The following is a 23,637-nucleotide window of genomic DNA, read 5'->3' as shown; positions in this document are numbered from 1 at the left end:
TGTTTGTGATAGTACATGTTTTTCATCCATCCTTGCTGCATCAGAGACCTAGTCTTGCAACAATGTGCAAACTTCCTAGTTTAGCATCAGTCAGGATCCAGTTAAGGATCCAGTTAAGAATCCAGTTAAATGAATGTGGTTTAATATATTAGAACTTCCTTTATACTTTTACATGATTCCATGCTATTTTGCTTAATAGTTGTTAGGGAGATAAAGTTTGTTTTTGTCCTTGCCTGTAATATTTTAATACTATATATCTGGGAATAGTACTAATGATGTTAAAGGGTTGTTTTTGTTATTTCTTGAATAATTGACTACATAGTTTAATAATAAACACCCACAGAATACATATAGACTTACCTTTACCAAAGATATTTTATCAAATAGATATATAATAAAGGCTTTAATGAAGATATTTTGTTATATGTATATCTATAGTATACATGTGAGAAAGAACGAAGCTCTAGAAATGGGCCCATCTAAAGAATCCAATTTTAAAATGATGAAGCTAAACTTTTCTTTAAAATATTTAATGTGTTCTTGATGTCTATAATATCAGTCATTTCCTTGTCAAAATACATGTACATATTCACATATACACACAAAGCTTGAGAAGATATAGAAATTAGAAACTGTAAAATTAAAACAAAAATTTTCAATCCATTACTTATATACATATTTACATATAAATATAATGTATATATAAATATGAATAAATATATACTGAAGTGGTTTAATAAATATTGTCTAAAAATATTGTTATAATTTTAGAATGATAGCATACAATGTAGGTATTATGAATAAATAAGATACATAACTAATTATGAGTATTTCACTTTTAATATAGGTAAAATTTCCAGAACATACTGAACTCCTAACATAAGACATTAAGTTCTTCTCAATAGCATTTTGAACAATGATGGAAAAATTTAATTACTATCAAATTAATGTATAAAATTCAAGTGACTTAAATTTCACAACTTTTAATTAAGTAATTTAATTTAGATTTAATTAATTATTTAATTTAAATTTCAGATATTTTAAGTGTCCTAAGCAAATATTTAATGAAATAAAAATATTTTTCAAGGACCAATCCATTGCAAATATATCAGAAGTTATTTTTCATTACTTATATCTATAACTTCTGTTTTTCATTTGCCCTAAGTTAATTACTCTAAATTTACTTAGATTACTACCATTTTATAGTTTTACTTAGTAAAACACCGTTGTTGTGAATTTCTGGAACGTAATAGTCAACCATACTTGACCAAGTAGATTAGTGAGATGATGTTTATTTTTTTATATATGAGATAAAATCATTTATTTTCTTACAATATAAATGGAATCATTGCTGATTTCCTACGCATATAAGAATTGAATTTCTTCAGATAAATCTTATGTTTCTTTTTTGCCCATAATGACATCTGGATACTCATCAGAAGTGTAAAAATTCCAACTAGAAGAAAAAGAAATAATTGTTTTTTCTTTTTTATTTCTGTGATGGATATAGCAAGTTATATTAGAAAAAAAGCTATCATATATTGTTCTTAAAATATTTTTCAAATGTTGTATAGTTTTCTATTCTATTTACTCATATTCATTATCTAACATAATATGTTCAGTCAATATTTATTGCATGATTTAATAAACATAGAAAGTATCTAGCAGAGATCAAAATGTATCTATATTTTTATATCCTGTTGCCACAAAGTACTTCCAAATGTGGAATTTTGTGTCTCTGAATTTTTCAATAATAGTTGTCATATGCATATAATATACCTCTACACAAATACAGTGGAAAAATAATGGGTATAACTGACATAACAAATATCTCTTCTAATGCATGCAGTTAATCGAAATTTAGCTTCCTTGCATGTGCTAAAGTGCCAGTATTTGAGATTATACACTCATGCTCCCAGTCTTCGTTTCACAGGCACTCATGGACCCTTGAAGAGCTCACACACATGTCTGTGCACATACAAAAGAGAGAGTTTAAAGTTAAATGAACCATTACCACTACTTCTTTTTAACTAAATTTCCTGGCTTGGATTAGAACACAATGCATAGCAATGCATAGTTAATAATGTTCCATTATATTTTAAAACTATACAGAAATCCAAAATAAAAATAAAAACAAAAGCATAAAATCCTTTTGCAAGCATAAAAAACTTTAGAACTACAGCAACTTGTGCAGAAATCACTTCTAAAGGTAACGTTACTTGAATTGTAAATAAACCTCTGTCTTACCTGGCAGTGTCTGTGTCATTACTGTGAAACTAATCCATGATCCAATCTGTTAGATGGAAACATAAGTTACCACATACCTATGAAGAATCTAGTAATTTGTTCATTTGTAACATTAAATAGGTAATTCAAAGTTTAAAACACAGTAGACAAATCACAGGTAGAAATAAATGTCTCCCAAATAATGTGTTAAATCTGCTTAAGTCATAAGCAATCCTATGAAACATTATCATATTCATAAGGAAATGGAAGACATTACTCCAAAAACGTTTATAAAAAAATAAAATCCCAAAATATCTTGATATTTTATGTGAAAATTGTTCAATTTTATTTAAATATAGATAATATATATACAAATATTCTTCTTTCCAGGGAAAAGTGTCACTGAAATGTTCCAATTTTCTATGCATATAACTTTAATTAAAGTCAATATCATAGTTTATATCTCTGTCTATGCTATATCTACAGATAAAACATACATATTATCATAATATAGATCTAAATATATAAACACATGCATTTATTATATCATTAAATAAAGTTTAACTATTAACATACAGAATAGCATACCTCATAGGTATAGTTAGGACATGAAACCAGGAAGAACAGCCATGTGAAAGGGTTATAATTTGGACTTGGAAAACAGGCATTAGTTCCTTTTAGAAAAGAGAATAAAATGTCAATGATGCTACATATTGCAAATTTGAACATATTTTTGTTATATAATTCTAAATTCCTTAGAACAACTATGTACCATATGAAATGCCATTGTATATTTATAAAAACTTATTACACAAAAAACTCTGATGTGAACCACTTTTAAATGTTATGGCCTTTTGACTCTAATAGTTTAACTGTCATTTTCTGACCATGTTGTTGTAAAATTACAGAATATGCAATGATAATCAATTCCATAACAGTTTAAATAAAACAAAACATCAATGTTATACTTTGACTATCATAATAATTACAGTGATATTGCATACTGAGATTAATAAATGCATTTTAACATTTGCATACCTCTTCCTATTCTCATTGTGTCAAAAAGGTAATATTTTGAGATTATTAAATAATTTAAACCTCCCTTTCTATTAAATAAGTGAAAACTTAAAGGAAATTTTTTAAGGATGCCATTTATATGAGTAGTTATAATATTTCACGTAAGAGTACAGTGAATATCAGTATAGTTAATATTCAGAAATACCACATAAATTCTTTCTGTTCAGTAATCAGGATTGTTATTTACAGTTTTCATTATCCTTAGCATCTTTTCATTTAATGTTTATTAGTTATTTTTCACCTTTCAATTTTTTTCAAGAAACATTTTAGATAACAAATTTATAATGATTTCAAGTTGAACTTTGAACTCTGACATTTATAAAAGTAAATTTGACTTTTAACCATACTGTTTTTCTCTATAGAAAGATTTAAACAGATAAAGATAAACTAATATCTTTAGTTATAATTCTAAAGTCAGGATGAAACAAAATTATAACTATTGTTGAAATATCAAAGTAAAAATATATTAAGGTCTGCGCAGATTTTTTGAACTGCTCATTTCAAGATAAGGATAAACACGTACACCATTTAGTACTACAGATTCTCTTGGTAACATTTATATAAAGAGCTTTGTGTAGTGTCCATGTAACCATCAAAATAAATATTTGAGAAAAATATTTATGTTATAGTAACTGAATTTCAGAGGTGGAAATTGCATACAAGTTAATCTGGTTTAAAACCTCTACTTTATGACTGATCAGCCTCTGGAGAGAGTGGCTGATCAAGGGTCCACAAATACATTTTTCTTGCAGCTGTAGTTTGTACTTTAAATAAACAATATGTATTGTGACACAGAAACACATACGTACATAGATATTGTCTTAAGTGTACATAGTTGCTGTTAATTGTAACGATAGGTATTACTCATTTAATTCTTTATGTCTTTTCTCAACCTTTACTTACTATTTATAATAGAGTTCTATTAAATAAAAGCCTGAAGAGTTTTTTATGTTACAATGCCTCACCACCTAAAGTTTTCAGTCATAAAAGGTTTATTCCACAAACTCAAGGAGTACTGCTGACTGGGAACCTTCAACTCTCGGGTCCCCCCTTTGAAGGTTATGTGGATGAAGGGAACCACCTCACCCAAGGTTACACTCACTTTTTCATTTAGTCTTCATCCAATATTTGATCAATATGGAAAATCTATGTCTCAATTCAGTACAACATTATTTTATCCCAGCTTTATAATGCTCCGCAGGTTCATGTGAGACTCTCATTGATAGTGTATTTCTCTTAATTTCCTATCCAAACATGATTTCTTTTTTTCCATAAAAAAAAAAAAAATTACTCGCTAACACACTTCCTGACTGTTAATCTCTGTCTCATCATCTGCATCCCCAAAAACTAAACCTACAGTAGTTGACAACAGGAGTGGCCCCAAAAGAAGATGCTGGAATGACATTTTAGAGTTGAATGGCTTACAGAGGAGGCTGAAGTTGGTACCCCATCATAGATGTTGGTTCAGAACACATAGCTGCTGGTTCAAGATAGCTGTACATGTATAAAACCATTTACCAGGGGCATACTGGTATGTTATGCTGGTGGAAAGAAATGCTTTATTTGGTCCAATGGAATTAAGTGGTGATTACTATCAATGTTCTTGACAAAGGTGCCTAAAACTGAAACTGATAATTGAATTAAAAGCCAACTGTAAAAACTAGAGGATCTCCTTGGTACCATACAAAGAGCCTCTAATTTCCTACAATGAGAGAAAAGTTGAGAAAGCTGAAGATCAGGTCCAAAACTTACTTGTAGCAATAGTCAAGATCCAAAGGGTATACACCACCAATCCAAAGCAGGTCTGCTAAACCAAGGTTTTTGTTCACAAAACTTTTGTAACATATAGTTTTTTGTTAATTTCTTCAATCTAGGAAGTGGCCCATTCCTCCAGATTAAAAGTTAGCACACCTCTTGCTTAAATATAGTACAGAGGCTACTATGTTGCAAGGAAATTCCCTTAGGATTTCCCCCATGCTCCCTTTAACCCCAAGCTATAGCTACGATTACATCTCAATATAACCTACCTGCGGTTCTTCGGGACTTGATAAATTAAAAAAAAAAAAAAAAAAAAAAAAAAAAAAAAGGCCTTATTTTCCAGTGAAGTTGCAGGACCTAGCTAGTATGAACAAGCAAGTTATGAGAGAATACATGTGTGATTGGACTTAGAAGTTTGTTAATAAGGTGACAAAATATAAAATTAGATAAGGGTAGGTTTATTTTGTTGGAGTACTTTATATAACATATGGTTACTGATGCTTAAAAAACTTAAGTAGTTATTACAGTGTTATTTAATGTCACAATATGAAACATATTATATTACAACATTTTTCATGCATTTGCAAATATTCTAGTATAACAAAGTTTCTTTGCAATTCTAAGTATTTCATTATATATAAACATTTTCCTGGAAAGTGTATCATATGCTTCATCAGTCCACCAAACGTATTTACAACAAGAAAATGTTAAAAAATTCAGAGACATTAAAACACAATTGCAGAGACAAATGCATCTTTATATTTTCAGTTGGATCAATCACAACAAGAAGTCTGTATTTTACCATTGCTGTTTGAACTGTACAATTAATTTATGTATTGTGTAAATAAGGATTATGTGAATCCCTATCTATAATTGAACCTGAATGGAAGAATTGATTTACCCAAAATATCTTTAAATGATACAGTAGTCCATTCTATATTCTTCAAAGTAATCATTACATGGCTAAATATGAAATATGAAATCATCAACTAATATAGTTGACCAATTACCAAATTCCAAATGTTCTCCTAGGCATTGTTGGTATCAATCATTGTGCAAATTAGATCAAGATTGAGCAACAACTTAAGTAATTGGTATATTCATCAATGGACTTCATACTGCTTCAATTTTTAATAATGTGTTCATTTTTTTCACATTTAAAGTGAGCTTTTTGTTTGGGGTGTGTGTAGAGGGAGAGTGGGTGTGCACATTCACCATTTACTTTAGAGAAACCACTATTTTTTATTACTGTTATTCTATTACAGTTGTTCAAGTTTTTCCGCCTTTATCCTCTTCTATATATCCCACTCCCCACTTCTGCAGTCAATCCCCACACCATTGTCCATGTCCACAGGTCATTCATACCTGTTTAAGGCATGTAATTTAGTTCAAATATTTGGAAAAATTAGGCATTACAAGTTACGTATTGGGACATATCTTAAATGTTTCCAACTGTTGCTATTTGCCATTCAAAAATTGTTTTCTTGATTAAGTATAGTTTGTGTACAATCTTGTATTGGTTATATTCATTTCAGGTTTAGAATATAGTGATTCAACATTTTTATGCCAAGGTCTGTCCAGAAAAATTCCAGCCATTGTTAATATAATGAGAACTTTTTGCATGACTTCAGTGTAACCTGGCAGCCAAGAATATTGGATTGGAATGGGCATGTGTGAACAACGACGACTTCACTGTACTAGGCAGTGGAGGCAGTAGACACTGTTGAGTGAACATGTGTACTATGTACCCATCACATTCAAAAATGACTGAACAAATAGAACAATGAATCTACATCAAATTTTGCATTAAGCTTGAATGTTCCTTCACAGAAACTATTTGGATGATGTAATGAGTGCAGTGTTAGTAAAAACATGGCACAAATGCTTCAAAGATGGTCAAGAATCTATTGAAAGTGATCCACATTCTGGAAGACCTGCCACTGGAGGAACACCTAAGAAGGTTGAACGTGTACAGGCTGCAATCAACAAATATCAGTGATGACAGTGTGAGAACTAGAAGCTGGTCTGGGGATTCCAAAAACTACTGTGTCTGAGATTTTGACTCAGGATCTTGGCATGAAACCTGGCAGGACAAAATTTATTCTGTCATTCAAGAAAACAGGGCAGCTGATAGCGATTCCAACAAGGGATTTTGCAGGGTGTTTAGAGCAATGGAAAAGAAGTTGGGGGAACTGTGAGAGGTCTCAAGGTGCCTACTTTGAAGGGGACTGAGGCATCATTGTACAATGTTTCTTATACCTTGTATCTTCTTCAGTAAATGTCTCTATTTTTCATATTACATGACTGGATACATTTTGGATATACCTCATACATTACAATGTGATCACCCTGCTAAATCTAGTAATTAACTGTCATCATGTAAACTATCACAATAGTATTGAATATGTTCCCCTTTTCATTCATACCCCATCCTCTCCCTTCTGGTTACCATCTTTGGTTACTGTTTCTGTGAGTCTGTTTTGTTTTGCTGTATTTTAGATCCCATATGTAAGTGAAACTATATAATATTTGTCTTTCTCACTAAGGCTTCTTAACAATAATTAACATAATTTATTCTAGAAAAGATTAAAATAAAATAAAAAAAAAAAACTTACCTGTGTGATTCGGATGAGCCAATACTACATTGATGAAATGATTTCCAGCTTCACAAATCTGAAAAACATTTTATTTTTTCAGTGTGCTATACTAGTGTCTCTTAAAAAAAAATGTATTCTGTAGATATATAACAACTTATGTAATATATTAATTCCAAAGATTCAATAGTTATACTATTACTCTAATTATAAGAAAAGGAATTTTGCATCCTGACAAAAAATATTGTTCCTGGGCATATTCAGAATCAAAATAATGTCACACTGAGTTAGAAATTCTTAAGATATTATTTACTCTGCTTGATAACTATGTTCAAATTACTTGGTAATCAAGCCATGCTGATTATCTGCTTTGTACTTGGTATAGGGGGTAAATCTTTATGTCATAAAGAGACAAGTTGTGATGTTTAAGATAAACTTGATATAGGTGTGCTTATTACAAATTTATTAACACAGAAACAGTTCTTCTACTGCAAGGTTGGCAGTTTGATTCTCAACTGGTTTCAGCTCGATTTACAAAACCCTTTGTAAGTAGTATTGTCCCACACAGACGCTGGCTGCATGTCTGTCATTAGACCCTTTATTTATGTACATCTACTAGTTGTCTTTGTTAGTAGGTGATTATGATCCTATAAGAAGCTCAAGCCTTACCAACATCTCCTGGGGCTAATGTTCCAAACTGAGGCATACATACCCGGAATGTAAGACCCTTTTCCTTGGCTGCCATTTACATCTTATCCTATTTAACACAAAGTATGTATTTAACATATAAATATCATACTATTAATAATGAGTTGTTATCCAAAATCTTTGTTGTTTGAGTCATTCGATTTTCACTATAATACATTGTTTTAAAGTCAATGTTTTTTTTTTCTTTTATTTTTTGGTTTTTCAATTACAGTTTTCCCCTTTTTTCCCCATTGCTCCCCCCCACCCAACCCACCCCCTCTCCCGCAATCATATCCCTCCCCGTTGTCCATGTCCATGAGTCATTTATACACGTTCCTTGACTAGACCCTTCCCTTACTTATCCCCCTTCTCTCCCTCCTCCCTCCCCCCTATTGACTGCTATTCTACTCTTTGTCCTATTTAGTTCATTTGTTTGTGTTGTTCTTTAGTTTCCTGTATTAGGTGATATCATATGATATTTTTCTTTCTTTGCCTGGCTTATTTCACTAAGCATAATTCTCTCTAGTTCCATCCATGTTGTTGCAAATGGCAGGAGTTTTTCTTTCTTTCTGCTACATAGTATTCCATTATGTAAATGTACCACCATTTTTTGATCCACTCATCTACAGAGGGGCACTTAGGCTGTTTCCAGCACTTAGCTATTGTAAACAGGGCTGCTATGAACATAAGGGTGCATAAGTTTTTTTGAATTATGGTTTTAGGATTTTTCAGGTATAATCTTAGCAATGGAATTGCTGGTTCAAAAGGCAGTTCCATTTTTAGTTTTTTGAGGTAATTCCATACTGTTTTCCATAGTGGCTGCACTAGTCTGCATTCCCACCAACAGTGCAGTAGGATTCCCATTTCTCCACATCCTTGCCAACATTTGTTGTTTGTTGATTTGTTGATGATGGCCATTCTGACTGGTGTAAAGTGGTATCTCATTGTGGTTTTTATTTGCATCTTTCTAATGGCCAATGATGTTGAGCATTTTTTCATGTGTCTATGGACCTTCTGTATGTCCTCTTCAGAGAATTGTTTGTTCAGGTCCTTTGCACATTTTTCAATTGGGTTATTTGTTTTCTTGATGTTGAGTCATATAAGCTCTTTATATATTTTGGAGATCAGTCCCCTGTCTGTAATATCATTGGCAAATATGTTTTCCCATATGGTTGGTTTCCTTTTCATCTTGCTGATGTTTTCTTTTGCAGAGCAGAAACTCTTTAGTTTGATGTAGTCCCATTTGTTTATTCTTTCCTTTATTTCTTTTGCCTTAAGAGATGTATCCGTGAAGATATTGTTACGTGGGATATCTGAAATTTTCCTGCCTATGTTTTCCTCTAGGACTTTTATGGTGTCACGGCTTACATTTGAGTCTTTGATCCATCTTGAGTTTATTCTTGTGTGTGGTGTAAGTTGGTGGTCTAGTTTCATTTTTTTGCATGTCCCTGTCCAGTTCTCCCAGCACCATTTGTTGAAGAAGCTCTTCTCACTCCATTTATGTTCCTTCCTCCTTTATCAAATATTAGTTGACCATAGAGGCCTGGGTTTATTTCTGGGCTCTATATTCTGTTCCACTGATCTACATGTCTGTTCTTATGCCAGTACCAGACTGTTTTGATCACAGTGGCTTTGTAGTATTGTTTGATGTCTGGTATCGTGATTCCTCCTGCTGTGTTCTTCTGTTTCAAGATTGCTTTTGCTATTTGGGGTCTTTTTCGGTTCCATATGAATTTTTGGAGTATTTGTTCTAGGTCAGTGAAATATGTCATTGGTATTTTAATAGGGATTGCATTGAATCTGTAAATTGCTTTGGGTAGTATGGCCATTTTAATGATGTTGATTCTTCCCATCCAAGAACATGGTATTGGCTTCCATTTGTTTGTATCTTCCTTAATTTCTGTCTTCAATGTTGCATAATTTTCAGTGTACAGGTCTTTTATCTCTTTGGTTAAGTTTATTCCTAGGTACTTTATTTTTCTTGTTGTTATAGTTAATGGTATTTTCTTTTTTGTCTCTGTCTCTGCTATTTTAATGTTGGTGTACAGAAATGCCTTAGATTTCTGTATATTTATTTTGTACCCTGCGATTTTGCCAAATTCACTTATTATATCGAGTAGTCTTTTAGTGGAGTTTATAAATTCAATGTTTATAATGCTATTAATCTCTCAGCATATAACTGATTTTATTCTTTTTTGTTTCAGCATTTTTGTATGCATTTAATTCACATATAACATTATTCTTATAATTGTAGAAGATGCTTCTAGTTTCTCATTATTAAAATGCAAAGCATAATTTTGAATTTTCAAATAATAATATTATAGTTGAAATTATTTATGTGTTAATCTGGTTAAAAGTGTGGACTTTTGGTTGGATGGGCTTGTTTTGGAATGCTATATCTTTTACTTACACTTTAAGTGATTTAGTTATTTGAAATTTCATTTCTTCATCTAAATGCAAATATAAATTACTGTCTCATAGGTATTAAATAATGACAAAATAAAATAAGTACTATCATAAGTTGTTCAATAAAATTATATTAGTTACCAACATCATCAATAGAGACTTATCCAGAAAATTAGTCTATATTAATATTACTTGCCTACATTTCTGTCTCACACATTGTCAACACTATAAATACTTAATTGCCAAATTAGTTATTATATGTCTGGTTCTCATATCTTTTGCTCATCTCTGAGTCCAGACACCCAGTAATACTTAGTTTCATCACTCACAGGGCCAAATACAAAATATGATATACGATGAACATATTTATTATAAAAATAAAATATTTGAGAATGAATTCTATATTAGAAAATGTGGTTTTTCTTCTGGTAAAATACATTTACTTTATTATTATAATTTTTTTATATTTATTCAACCAACAACGTACTTTTTCTTCCTACTTACCACAACAGAACTAAATAATAAAACATTAACCTTCTACTTAAAGCATGAACCATGAATAATATAGCATTTTTGTTTCAATTAGTCCAGTAGAATAGCCTTATACTAATGTAATAATTTGCATTATGTGCACTATCCCCAGCCCAATCAGTAGTTATACTAATGAAATGCTTTATCTATATACATTCTGGATATGGGAAGGAAAAAAGAACAACTATATTTATATGCTTAGAGATGCTTAGTTTATCATCAAATTAATGACTCCCTCATTGATTTTTTAAGAGCAATTATGACTATTTTTAACTTTCATCTTAAGAATTGGCTTTATATTCTGGGGAAGAGGTGAGTCCAACAGAGTCTGCGATACTAATTGACCTAGATTAGAAGTGGTTGATATAATTTTCCCCTGGTGTAGATTCAGTAAGATTGAAAAATTCAGTCACTGCTACAAATTCAATATATGGTTCTATCTCTGATTAAAATTCCAGGGACACTTTAACTGTGAAACAACATTTCTTGGAATGATTTATACATTTCTCCTGAGTTGATTCTTACTAAAATTAGATGTCTTCATTTGGCATATTATATGTTATAAAACAATTTAATAAATAAAGTTTGGGGGCCTTAGCTATCACTAAGTTTGATTTACATTATTTAAATTTTAACTTATTTTAAATAATAAAACATAAAGATGCTATGTACTATAAACTATGTATGGTCACTGTGTAACAAAAATGGTAAATAAATTGTAGCTATTAAATATACAAAAATGTAAGAAAAATACTAAGGGACATGTCTATATATATTAAGATAGAAATAATATTATAACATCATATACAAGAACCATTTTCTGCATTATAGTAGTAGAACAAGTGAATTTAAGGTTGTTTTAACCACAATTAAAAACAATAGAGTTGCTAAGGTTGTGTTTTAAAGAATTAATAAACTTTAAAATAGCAATTAATGAAAAATTAAATAGTCTTTACAGTTGAATACATATGTGTGGCTTAAAGAAAATATTACTCATTTGTGCTTACTTTACATAATCTTTACTGAGTAATTTGACTACTTGTTATTTCACACTAGCACTCATTTGAATAATTGCAGGGTTTTAAGGATTCAATAGTCCATTGTGTTTTCTTCAAAGTAATCTTTACATAGCTAATAAGAAATATGAAATCGTCAGCTAATATAATTGAAAAAAATCACAGTATTTATACATGAGTATCACCTTTTTCTTAAGTGCTTTGATTTAGAAAGTAAAAAAAAAAAAAAACTTTCATATTTCAAGCACCCCATGCCTCTGACATTTCAATTTTATTTTTAATCAGTACTACTAAGTATTTAACAAAATATAGTGTGGGTGTATCAATTTAATAGTCCACAAAGGACATAGTTAATATATTATAAGTGATATATCACATATCACATTATGCTCTACATTTTTTTCTGAAAATATTCAACATTGAATTTCAGTGTCCTAGATTGAAATATATGATTGGATCAGAATATATGGACTTTCATCATTAAAGATACCTATTCTTTACTGCTTCATTAGTGGCATGCTGTTTTGGGAGCAAAGATGCCAAATAACAATGATCAAATCTGACTAAAACAAGGGAGAGAGGGAAGGTTACTACAGAGATCCACTTTTATATAACTTATATATTGTTTTTACTCCCAAACTTCATCAAGTTAAACTTTTTCTACTTTAAGTAAAAGTGATGTTTTCATAGAACAAAATCCAAACATCTTAATGTAGAATCTGTAGTAGGTTCTGTCATTCTGTCTTAGTAAAATCATTTGGTGTTTCACAGCAAAAACAAATAACCTTTATGATCTCATAATATATAGAGGTGGGCAAATTAGGTTTACAGCTGTATGTGAAACAGTTTATTCTTTTATTATTATTTATTATTGTAATATTTATTATAATTAACCTACTTTTGCCCACTTCTGTATTTACAGAAATGAAAATAATGTGTCTTCCTTCTGTACATGTCTGTTCCCCTCACAGTTTTATATGTACTACTATTATTATTAATTATTGGCAAAAATAATATCTTATAATTTTATCATTTGAGCATTGTGATAGCCTTCTTAATAATTTATTTAAATTATGGGACTGAGAGCAGGCTGGGTGGAGGGAGGCAAAAGGGAAAATTGAGACAACTGTAATAGTATAAAAATAAAATATTTAACAAAAATAATAAAAACATAAAATACAGAATCTTCTAAAATGCTTCTAACTCATAATCTGGGTTGATTTGAATTTTGGTTATATTTTATTTTCTCTATTTATAATAATAATATTAACAATAATTATAACTTTTATTTATTTTACCTAAATCAATATTTCAATAATAATGAAATAGTGGCTAAATATATAATTATAGAGGGTTTCATCTACAAAATGTGTCAATTATTCTGATTTTTAGAAGTTGATTTCTATTTGAAAGGGTAAGTCATATTCACATAGGCTGAGACTATTTAATAATATAAGCAATATTACACTATCTCAGCATTAATTAGTCTTAAAACTTACAATAGTTTGTGTAACTATATTCATAAAATTATGGAATTTTATTCTAACTCCTAATATCTACTAATTTATATACAATTATATATCTACCCCTTTATATACATTTCTATTAAAATAATAAAAAGATAACATGCATGTGTTTCAGAAGAAATGTGTTCAATATGTTAACTAAGAGTTTAACAGAAAATATATATGCTAAACAATACATTTTTTTCATTAAGAGTTTTTTAGATTAGTTTAAAATTTACAGTAAAGTAGGGGGAGTAGAGATTTCCAATATACACCCTGCTACCATACATCCATAGCCTTCCCATTATCAACATTGCCCACAAGAGTGATACATCTGTTATAACTGATGTACCTACATTGACACATCGCTATCATCCAAATCCATAATTTGAATTAGGGTTCACTCTTGGTGTTTTAAGTTCTAAGGGTTTAGATAAATGTATGACAAATATTCATTACTATGGTTACATAATGTTTTCACTGTTCTAAAAATTCTCTTTGTTCCTCCTGTACATCCCTAATCCCCAGTCCCTTGTCCCCTGGCAATCAATTATAATTTTTACTGTATGATTTAGTTGGAATCATAGAATACGTAGCATTTTTACATTGGCATATTTTACTTATTAATACAATTCAGGTTTTTCCATATATTTTATTTTTATTTTTAAATTACAGTTTATATTCAATATTTGTATTAATGTCAGGTGTGCAGTGTAGTGCTTAGACAATCATATACTTACAATGTGATCCCCCCATTATTTCCAGTGCCCACCTGGCATCATACATAGTTGTCACAATATTATTAACTACACTCCTTATGTTGCACTTCAAATCCCCATCCTTTCATGGCTTGACAGCCCATTATCCTTTAACACTGAATATCATTCAATTGTCTGGATATGCTACAGTTTATTTATTCTTTCACCTACTGAGAACATCTCCATTGCTTCCAATGTTTGGTAATTTTATGAATAAAGTTTCTGTAAATATTCTTATGCAGGATTTTGTGTAGACATAAGTTTTTAACTAATTGGAGCAAATAACAAGGAACATGGTTACTGAATCATATGGTAAGAATGTATTTAATTTTGCAAGAAACTACAAAACTTCTTCCAAATACTGGCTGTACCATCTTGGTTGCATTCCTACCAGCAATGAAAGAGAGTTCCTGATCCTCCCCATTTTCTCTAGCATTTGTTGTCAATGTTCTTTATTTTGCCATTCTAATAGATATATAGTGGTACCTCATTGTTTTAGTTTGCATTGATCCAATGACAGAAAATGCAGAACTTATTTTGGTATGCTTTACTGTCCTGTGTATATCTCTATAATAAAGACTTGGCCTATTTTTTAATTCAGTTGCTTGTCATCTTATTGTTGAATTTCAAGAGTTCTTTATGTGATTTATATAACAATCCTTTATGAAATTATTTGCAAATGATTTTCCCTGTGTATGCTTGGTTTGACCTTCTCTTGATATTATTTCCCAAAATGTGATTATTAATTTTTATATCTGTTCAGATGTTTTATTGTATTTTTTCATTAACATTTACTCCCTTATACCCACCTACACTCAGCGTTGTCCCCTCAACAATAACAACACTTTTGTCCATGTTCACTTTTATACATGATCCCTCTGTCCCCTAACCCCACCTGCAGAGCAGTAAGCCTGTTCTCCACCTATGAGGTTCTCTCTCCTTTGCTTGTTAATGAAGTAGCTTATCAGTAATTTCTATCTTAGATTGTGCCTTTGGTGTTGGATATAAAAAGCCATTGCCATACCTACAGCCATCTAGGTTTTCTCCCATGCTATCTTCTAAGAGTTTTATCATTTTGCATTTTACATTTAGACCTGAGATCTATTAAGTTACTTTTTGTGAAGGGTGTAAGGTTTGTCCATAGATTCTTTTTTTAAATGTGTATGTTTAGTTGTTCCAGCAGCATTTATTATGACTCTCTTTTATCCATTTTGTTTTCTTTGCTTTAAACAATATATTTCACTTTTGAAAATGAATAATTGTAGGATTTCAGTTAAAAGTTAAAATATTGCATTTATATTACTGCATAATGTGTAAACTAAATGTTATTATTTTATGAGCTTTTTTGTTGCATGAAACTAATATTTTATTGTATAAACTTTGTCCTAGGAGATGGTGTTTTTGCTCTATAAAATTGAAGTATTTATTATGGAATTGATTTAATGTTTAAAATGGTTTATCTTTATTTTATTTCTGTCTACCTCATTAGCATAGTTCTAGGGATACTTAAATTTTGTTTTTAATCCATATAGCTTTCATGAGCTATTGTATAACACAAGAGTGTACATATACAGTATAAGAATAGAGTATAACAATCATACCATACAATAATATTTTTAATTAAAATAGATACTTTATATATACTTTTTTGTTTTTAGTTCATTATTAAAAGGCACTTTTGTGGTAATTATTTTTATATTGGCTTTAACATTATCTATTCCAACAACAATCATTTCTATGGTTATAGTAGCTGCTGATTTTAATTGAAATAATGAGTATAAGGAGTAACTCAGTTTTAGCTGAAAAAAATAGTTATAATTATAATCAATTACAATAAAATAAAATATATATGCAGTAATTAAACATCATTAATTTTTAAACTAGTTTTATAAATAAGTTATATAAGATATAATAATTCCAACTAAAATTAGGTATGAAACTTAATTCCTCTGTATTTATTATTTATATAGTTCAGCAAAATTGAAAGGAAACAAAAAAAGCAATGATAAGAAAACACAAAGTCTTATATTTTTATTTGTCTTCAATAAAAATTAAATGTCAACCTTTCTATTGAGGTTTATCAATAATAATCAGAGGTTCAGAAAAAAAATTGTCACAGTCCAACTTAAACAGACTGCTGAGAATAAAAGCTCTTAACTTTGGCACATTTCATGTCTCTCACTCTCTCACCCACAAATACAAAATCCAAGCAGTTTCCTAAACTTTCTGTGCTTCCCACGGCAGGGCCACCCTTTCCTCTACTTTTATTACAAGCTAGGATATATCGTTTCCATCATTCTCTCCCAAAATCAAATTTCTGTCCTGTTCCCAAGGTCTTTCTCAGCCAAATATTACAATAGAAGGTGAGGCCACTTAGTAAGAGCATAATTTATTACTTCTCCAAGAATATTTGCATTTTAATAAAAAGTTTAACCAAAATGAGTGGGTAACTACTAAAGAGACTGAAAACACAGAGGCAAAACTGAGAAGGGTAGTTTTCAGTACTTTCAAACTTAGATATGAACTATCTATTCTTTCCATGCCATGCATTACTGAAGAGACAGTAAAAAAAGGCAGAAAAAATTATTTTTTGGTGAAATGTCCATAATTGCTTCTAGAGAGTAAAAATAAAATTGAGAGGAAGTGTGGATAAAAAAAAAAAACATAATTGTTAGTTATAAAATAACAAAATATTAAAATTTACAAAACATATTACAGAATTGACAACTTTATAAAGACATCAGAATATCTTTTCCTACAAGACAAATTTTATTCTACTTACTTGATATATTTGTAAATTTCTAATATCAGTCATTTTTCAGGGAAAAGGTTATATTGAAATAAACAATTTACACAAAGGGAAAGGTAATAATACACTTTTTGTAATATAGTCTAAATGTGGAAAACCCAGCAAAATCAAAGATTTTACACAAGGTATTATTACTTAACTTTTGAATACATTAGGTATCCATTGTAAAGTGTTTTCCTTTTGTGCTTATAGCATATTCTGTTTATTATACTAGGAAACTTGGAATAGCAATAAAAAGAAAACAGGGAGCAAAAAAAGAAAATTATAATTGTTAATGATTAGTTCACAAAATGGATGATTCACATATGAGTAACTAAGGATTAACTACAATCATATTTTGCAGGGTTCTGATATACCATCTTACCTGGTGATAGCCTGGCTTAACAGCAAAAGCAAAGCCAACATTGTTTGGTATTTCGATCACTTTTATTTTATTGTAAAAGGGGGAATGATGCTCCTTCTAACTCTCTATATTCTTTAATGAAAGAAAAACGTTCTTCATGAAGGATGTTTTTTTGACTAATTATCTTCTTTTCTTTTCTCACTTCTTTAATGAAAGGGTAACCTTTTAACAAAGTACTAAAAATGAACCAAGGTGGGGGAGAATCCAGAATGCTTTGGTTAAGATCTCAGGGAATGCATTTTATATATTATACTAAAACACTCAAGTCTGAGTTTGAAATTTTTAGTTATCACTTCACTCAAGTTAGAGAAACCCATGACCAGTGGGTCTGATAGTCGGATTAAATGCCAGATAACAACAAAACAGTTTGTTTTGTGCAACACGGAGAGGTGCAGTGTTTCATGAGTTCACTTATTCTCTTCAAAATAAGTGAGATATACACCAAGTCACTCCAAATATATGCCTCCTCCAAGTGATTTCAGTGCCCCTGCCTGTCACTTAGATGTGATGAGAAAGCACAGGGACAATTGTTATTTAACCCTATTCCCTTTATCATTTAATAAAGGACTCTGAAGTTTACTTTGACTTTAGATTATGGATACATGTATGGATGTTGACTTAATTGTTACCTGTAGGGATGAAACTGCATTATTTTAAAATTTATACCATTGTATTATTGTGAACAATCCAGTTTATCCTCTGATTGTATATGTACATTCAATCTCTGGAAAGCTTTTATTTTTGATCCATTCTTTATACCACACCAAACTTAAATGAAGGCCCACTCCCTTTATAGCTCTTGGCATGGCATAATCTTTACCATCCTTGTAAGATTGTTTTTTCTTTTTCTCAGTAATTGCAGAGAAAAGCCAACTTTAAATGAATGATGCTTCTCCCACCTCTTGTGTTGAGAGTACACAGATCAATAAATGAAGAACAAGACATTTTGCAAACATTTTATTAGCATAAATTTAGCACTTGCAATTAAGATAGGTGTTTTCTGGCAGATTTTTGAATTATAGGAGATTGATCTATGGATTTCCTCTTGGTTCCTACTGTGTAACAATTGTTTCTCCTATATACTAATAAATTTAATATAAAATACTTTAAATGAACTGGACATAAAAACTGGTTAATTTTACTTTCCAATTATTTTTCCACATATTATTTGTTGCAAATTTCATAGATACACACTTATACATTCAGTTATTATGAATGAAAAAAATAACCTTGAACTATAATGTGTTGGTTATAGGCAAACTTGATCAATTTACTAGTTGTTACATCTATATTGTAGTATTAGAATCAATTTATCAAGGACAAAAATCAGAGATAACCATGAACAAAAAATAAAGCATGGAATTTTATGGTGTATGAAGCTAAATACAAGGTGGGGGAAAGTTTACAGTTGTAAGTATGCAAAACAAAGTTTATTCTTGTATTAGTATTTATTATATATTGTATCATTTTCTGTACAAACAGTTGTAAACTTATTTTTGTTGTATCCTATATATGTCTAATAGATAATATTTTTCAGAAATAATAAGAAATCCATTGTACTCAGATTGATTTGTACCCAATTTAAACAATGATATGTGAAATTAAATAAAATGATCAAAGAACTAACCTGAGAACAATTAGGTAAGATCCTTGTTTCATTCAAAAATGTTGACTATGTTTGCATCTATAACAATTTTGCCAAAGAGGGTTTTTGGTTGTTCATATGTTAGACTTTTAAAACTTTTTGCTCTTTGAGGTTTATAAATTGTACCTTTGTAGACAATAGGAAGAATTACGAGTATAATTTTTTCAGATTTTACTAAATTTAAATGAATTCTAATTGTCCTTCATAGATGAGTAGAACATTTTGATTAAAAGAGTTAATGACTTGATTATGGGAACTTATTTAATTTACTTCATTTAATACCATTATGCATAGTGTATAAAAATAGATCATATTATCTGCATAACAAATACTCTAATATAATCTGTTTTGCATTTTTAATAATACCACAATTAGAGCATGACTAGCAACTAATATAAATAATACATACCAGAAAAATGATAGTAGATACTATGACTTGCTTGTTTCCAAATGCTAGAAAAGAGAAAAAGAAGTTATACAAACATTCATAATTGGTATTGTCATATTATACACATATTTTAGTCAAGGTTCTGTGAAGATTAGAGGAGGATATCACTATCCTCTAATCTAAAGCACTGTGTATTATACAATTGACCTTTTGGATGATACTTTTGCAAGCTAAAAAGATTTAAAATTAAATTTAATACAATGTCCTAATGCCATCTTGCTCATCATGAGAAAGTTGAAATATACAAAAATGCTAAAAGATAAATTTATCTGATAAGCTCACCGTCTGTATTAATAGTTCCATTTCTTTCTTCTAGCTTTATGTGAGTGTATACACATTCAGTTTGGTAAGGGGTTAGTTAAAAAGAAATTCTACATACATGGCGGTGTATACCGTGGGTGATTAATGTAGTAGGCAATCCAAGAAGTGAACCCCCAATAAAAGGCACAGCCCTGCAAATAACACAAAATAAATGTTAGGAGCTTATATATGTACATGCCACACTTCAATAATTTTGCATGAAAAATGGTATAAATTTTCTAAGTTGGATAAATTGAATGCTTTTCACCCAGTAAATTAACATTTTAGCATTTTAAATGTACCTATTTAATATCACTTAAGAAATGCAAAAAATAAAATAAAATAAAGAAAAATGCACTCTTTTGTCTAATCCTTTATTAATATAAATAGGTATTTATACACAAGGTGAATGTAACCATGTATTTTGTAAGAATTACTTTTTCTATTTAGTAATAATTAATAATAAAGTAATACAAATAATGCATTATTTATTACATAAGATATACTTATAATCATTTCCTAAAAGTAAATAAATAATTAATTTTTTAACCAATAGGAGGAATGCATGTTGATTGATAAGAAAAGGCAAGAAATGGGCTAATTTTAGAAGTTCCAAACTTTAAAAAGTCAAAAGAGAAGATACACTAAATGATTTCTGAGGTTTCAGTGATTTCTAGAATTTAGTGTTTCTTTACAATGATAACCATGAAATGGCAACCTTATTCAAATTTTTAGAAAACAGATGTTTGCCAAAAAAAGGAAGATTTTAGTAAGGACATAATCGATATTGAAAATAAAATTTAAATTGGAAATAAATTAAAATAAATTTGAATTTGAATTAAATATTTGAATTACGGCATGATATGTAATGTACATTTTCACTTAAATGTTTTCAAAATTTTCTATTTTCATGATAATTATGTAATGGTTAATAACTATTTCATTTAACATTTATCTGAAGAACAAAGACAACATAAAATGGGTGTGGTATTATTTTAATCACAAAAATGTATATTTATAGAAGCATTCATATATGAGATTCTTCCTTCTCAAAGTATCTGAATTCAATGTTAAGTATTTCAACAATAAAAAGTTTTTATGTACTGTTACAGATTGAAGGCAACTGCAGGAAATGACATTTCAGAACAAAATGTTTAAGATATGCTGATAACTTGAATAGAAAAAAGCTAGAGGGAAATAAACATGATTAAATTACTTTTCAGATGATCTGATACACACGATATCTCAATAATAATTAAAATTACAAAATAATTAATCCCCACCTTTATCAAATTTTTCAAAGGTGTATGCCCTGCAGAAATTTTGTGAACAAACAAAGTTTCCAAAAGATACCGGATATAGTGTATAGAATGACAGAAGCAGGCCAAGCTGGAAAGAAAACAAAACAAACATTAAATCCTGTCCAAAAATCTGGCTTGCCTTATGCATTTCTTTTTTAGTTCACTATGATAATCTATATTATGGAATATTATTTCCAGTAACTAAAACACAAGTTTTTAATACTTGTATTTTAGAAAAATTTAAAATGTATTTATTAATAGAAGTACTGTTATAACACCCTATAGATTTACTTCTGATGACACTAGAAATATAATACCTGTCATATGCTATATGCTCATACCTGCTCCAGGAATATATATGAATATAATAATTGCAAATGTGCTCATATCAAAATAGCTGTAAATTGAAGCAGATAATTTACAAGTTTTAAAAATATCCAAAATCTTCTTAGAATACATTTGACATTTTATAACATTCAGGATAACTTTTTCATTTTCTGGTTGTCCTTTAGCAAGTACCATAAATTAAAAGTTTAAATTTCATTTTTTATGGAAGCAATTCGACTTGTGTTTTGTTCAGCTTTAGTTTTATGTTTGGTTTTGTCAATCTAATATACTACAGTATTTTGTTTGTGTCTTCGTGTGTTGGTTTTTGTTGCTGTTGCTTTGAGTTATTACCCCTTCTTGTCATATATATAATTTCTATTTTAAAAATAAATGTCAATTGTCATTTACAGAAGTATATTTTATTTTTATACATAAAGTATTTCCATTAACATATATACTTATTTTGTTATAAATAATATATAAAATTTCAAAACTTGGCTATTATTAAAGAAAATAAATATGGATCAGAGATTGCATACTTGTACTAACAAAGATTGAGCATAAAATCAGCATGCCTCCCTGGCCAAGAGGGTTGGTTGGTTGGACCAGCATTCTGTACACTGAAAGGTTGTGGATTTGATCCCCAGTCAGGGCACACAACTACGTTGTGGGTTCCATCCCTGTGGGGGTGTGAGAAACGCTCACAATAAAAACCGGGACACAGGACTTGAGCAGTAAAGTGAGGCCTTTATTCACGAGTCTGCAGAGCCGGGCACACCCTCACAGTCAGGAGAATGTGTGCGCCAAATAGACAAAGGAACCTGGTTTTATAGTCTTAGCTTCCCCACCCTAAAATTGCCATCCTAAAGTGAGATCGATTAGCTTCCCAGCCCTAAGGCAACTAGTTTCCCCTCCCCTCTCCTTCTTCCCCATTTCTCCATGACCGGATACTCCAGAGTTACAATCTAACGCGTTAGTTTAAATGCCCTTATTGTGATTTGTGAATATGCTAATGCTGTCTACTCCCTTCTCAGAGATTCTTTAATTACATTTACCCTTAAGACCCTTTAATTACATTTGCCCTTTGTTACCAATGACTTTTTACTGGTTTGGGAGTCACTATGACCTTGTTTCTAACAGGGGCAATGCTGGAGACAACTGATCTACATTTCTCTCTTATGCCTCTGTCTCTGTCTCTGTCTCTCACTCTTTCTCTCTACTTTCCCTTTTTAAATCAATGAGCATTGCCTTAGCTTGTGGGGCTCAGTGGATTGAGCATTGGTCCATGAACCAAAGGGTCACTGGTTCAGTTCTCAGTCAGGGCACATGCCTGGGTTGAGGGCCAAGTCCCTGGTTGGGGGTGTGTGAGAGGCAACCACACATTATTGTTTCTCTCCCTCTCTTTCTCACTCCCTTCCCCTCTCTCTAAAAAAAAGAAATAAATGAAATCTAAAAAATTAAATAAAATTGATGAGCATATCCTCAGGTGAAGATTTTTAAAAATCAGCATGTCAATAACTTTATGTAAAATAAAACATTGAGATTCTACTGGGGTATTATTATCACATAAATGAATTGATTATTTCTGGTTTTAATAATCATAATTTCAAGAAAAAAACAAATAAACACAAACATGCCTGACTCAGTCCTCTGGAAATTTATTTGTACTCATTAATTCATGAATATGTAATGTGCACCTATTATGGGACAGCTGGTTTATATGTATTTGGTATATCTATGAACAATAGACAATTTCTGAATTATGTAAAAAAAAAAACAAAAAAAAACAAGGGTGGATTTCTGTGAATAGAGTTGTCTAGACAGTAAGACAACCAAAAACAGAGGT

General features: G+C 30.2%; 1 protein-coding gene across 4 annotated transcripts in view; it reads right to left on the bottom strand.

Moving 5' to 3' along the window:
• Window positions 1-944: 944 nt before the first annotated feature.
• TECRL (trans-2,3-enoyl-CoA reductase like) overlaps window positions 945-23,637 on the bottom strand; it is a 73,263-nt gene continuing 50,570 nt past the window's right edge. Inside the window, exons 7-13 of one of the 4 annotated variants that reach the window (XM_090268150.1) lie at window positions 21,447-21,552; window positions 20,243-20,315; window positions 19,825-19,868; window positions 7,677-7,734; window positions 2,815-2,900; window positions 2,248-2,293; window positions 945-1,456 (exon numbers count right to left, since the gene is read on the bottom strand). In XM_090268150.1, coding sequence (XP_090124276.1) covers window positions 1,329-1,456; window positions 2,248-2,293; window positions 2,815-2,900; window positions 7,677-7,734; window positions 19,825-19,868; window positions 20,243-20,315; window positions 21,447-21,552 — 541 coding nt within the window. In that variant the 3' untranslated portion in view covers window positions 945-1,328. Of the gene's footprint in view, window positions 1,457-1,754; window positions 1,969-2,247; window positions 2,294-2,814; window positions 2,901-7,676; window positions 7,735-19,824; window positions 19,869-20,242; window positions 20,316-21,446; window positions 21,553-23,637 lie in introns of those variants that run through there. The other 3 variants (XM_090268153.1, XM_090268152.1, XM_090268151.1) reach the window with 3 other exon arrangements.

Source organism: Furipterus horrens, unplaced genomic scaffold, assembly GCF_987537825.1.
Source record: "Furipterus horrens unplaced genomic scaffold, mFurHor1.1.pri manual_scaffold_2, whole genome shotgun sequence".
In the NCBI taxonomy this organism is placed as follows: domain Eukaryota; kingdom Metazoa; phylum Chordata; class Mammalia; order Chiroptera; family Furipteridae; genus Furipterus; species Furipterus horrens.
The sequence above is the reverse complement of the archived record's forward strand: the minus strand, read 5'-3'. Positions and strand labels throughout refer to the sequence as shown.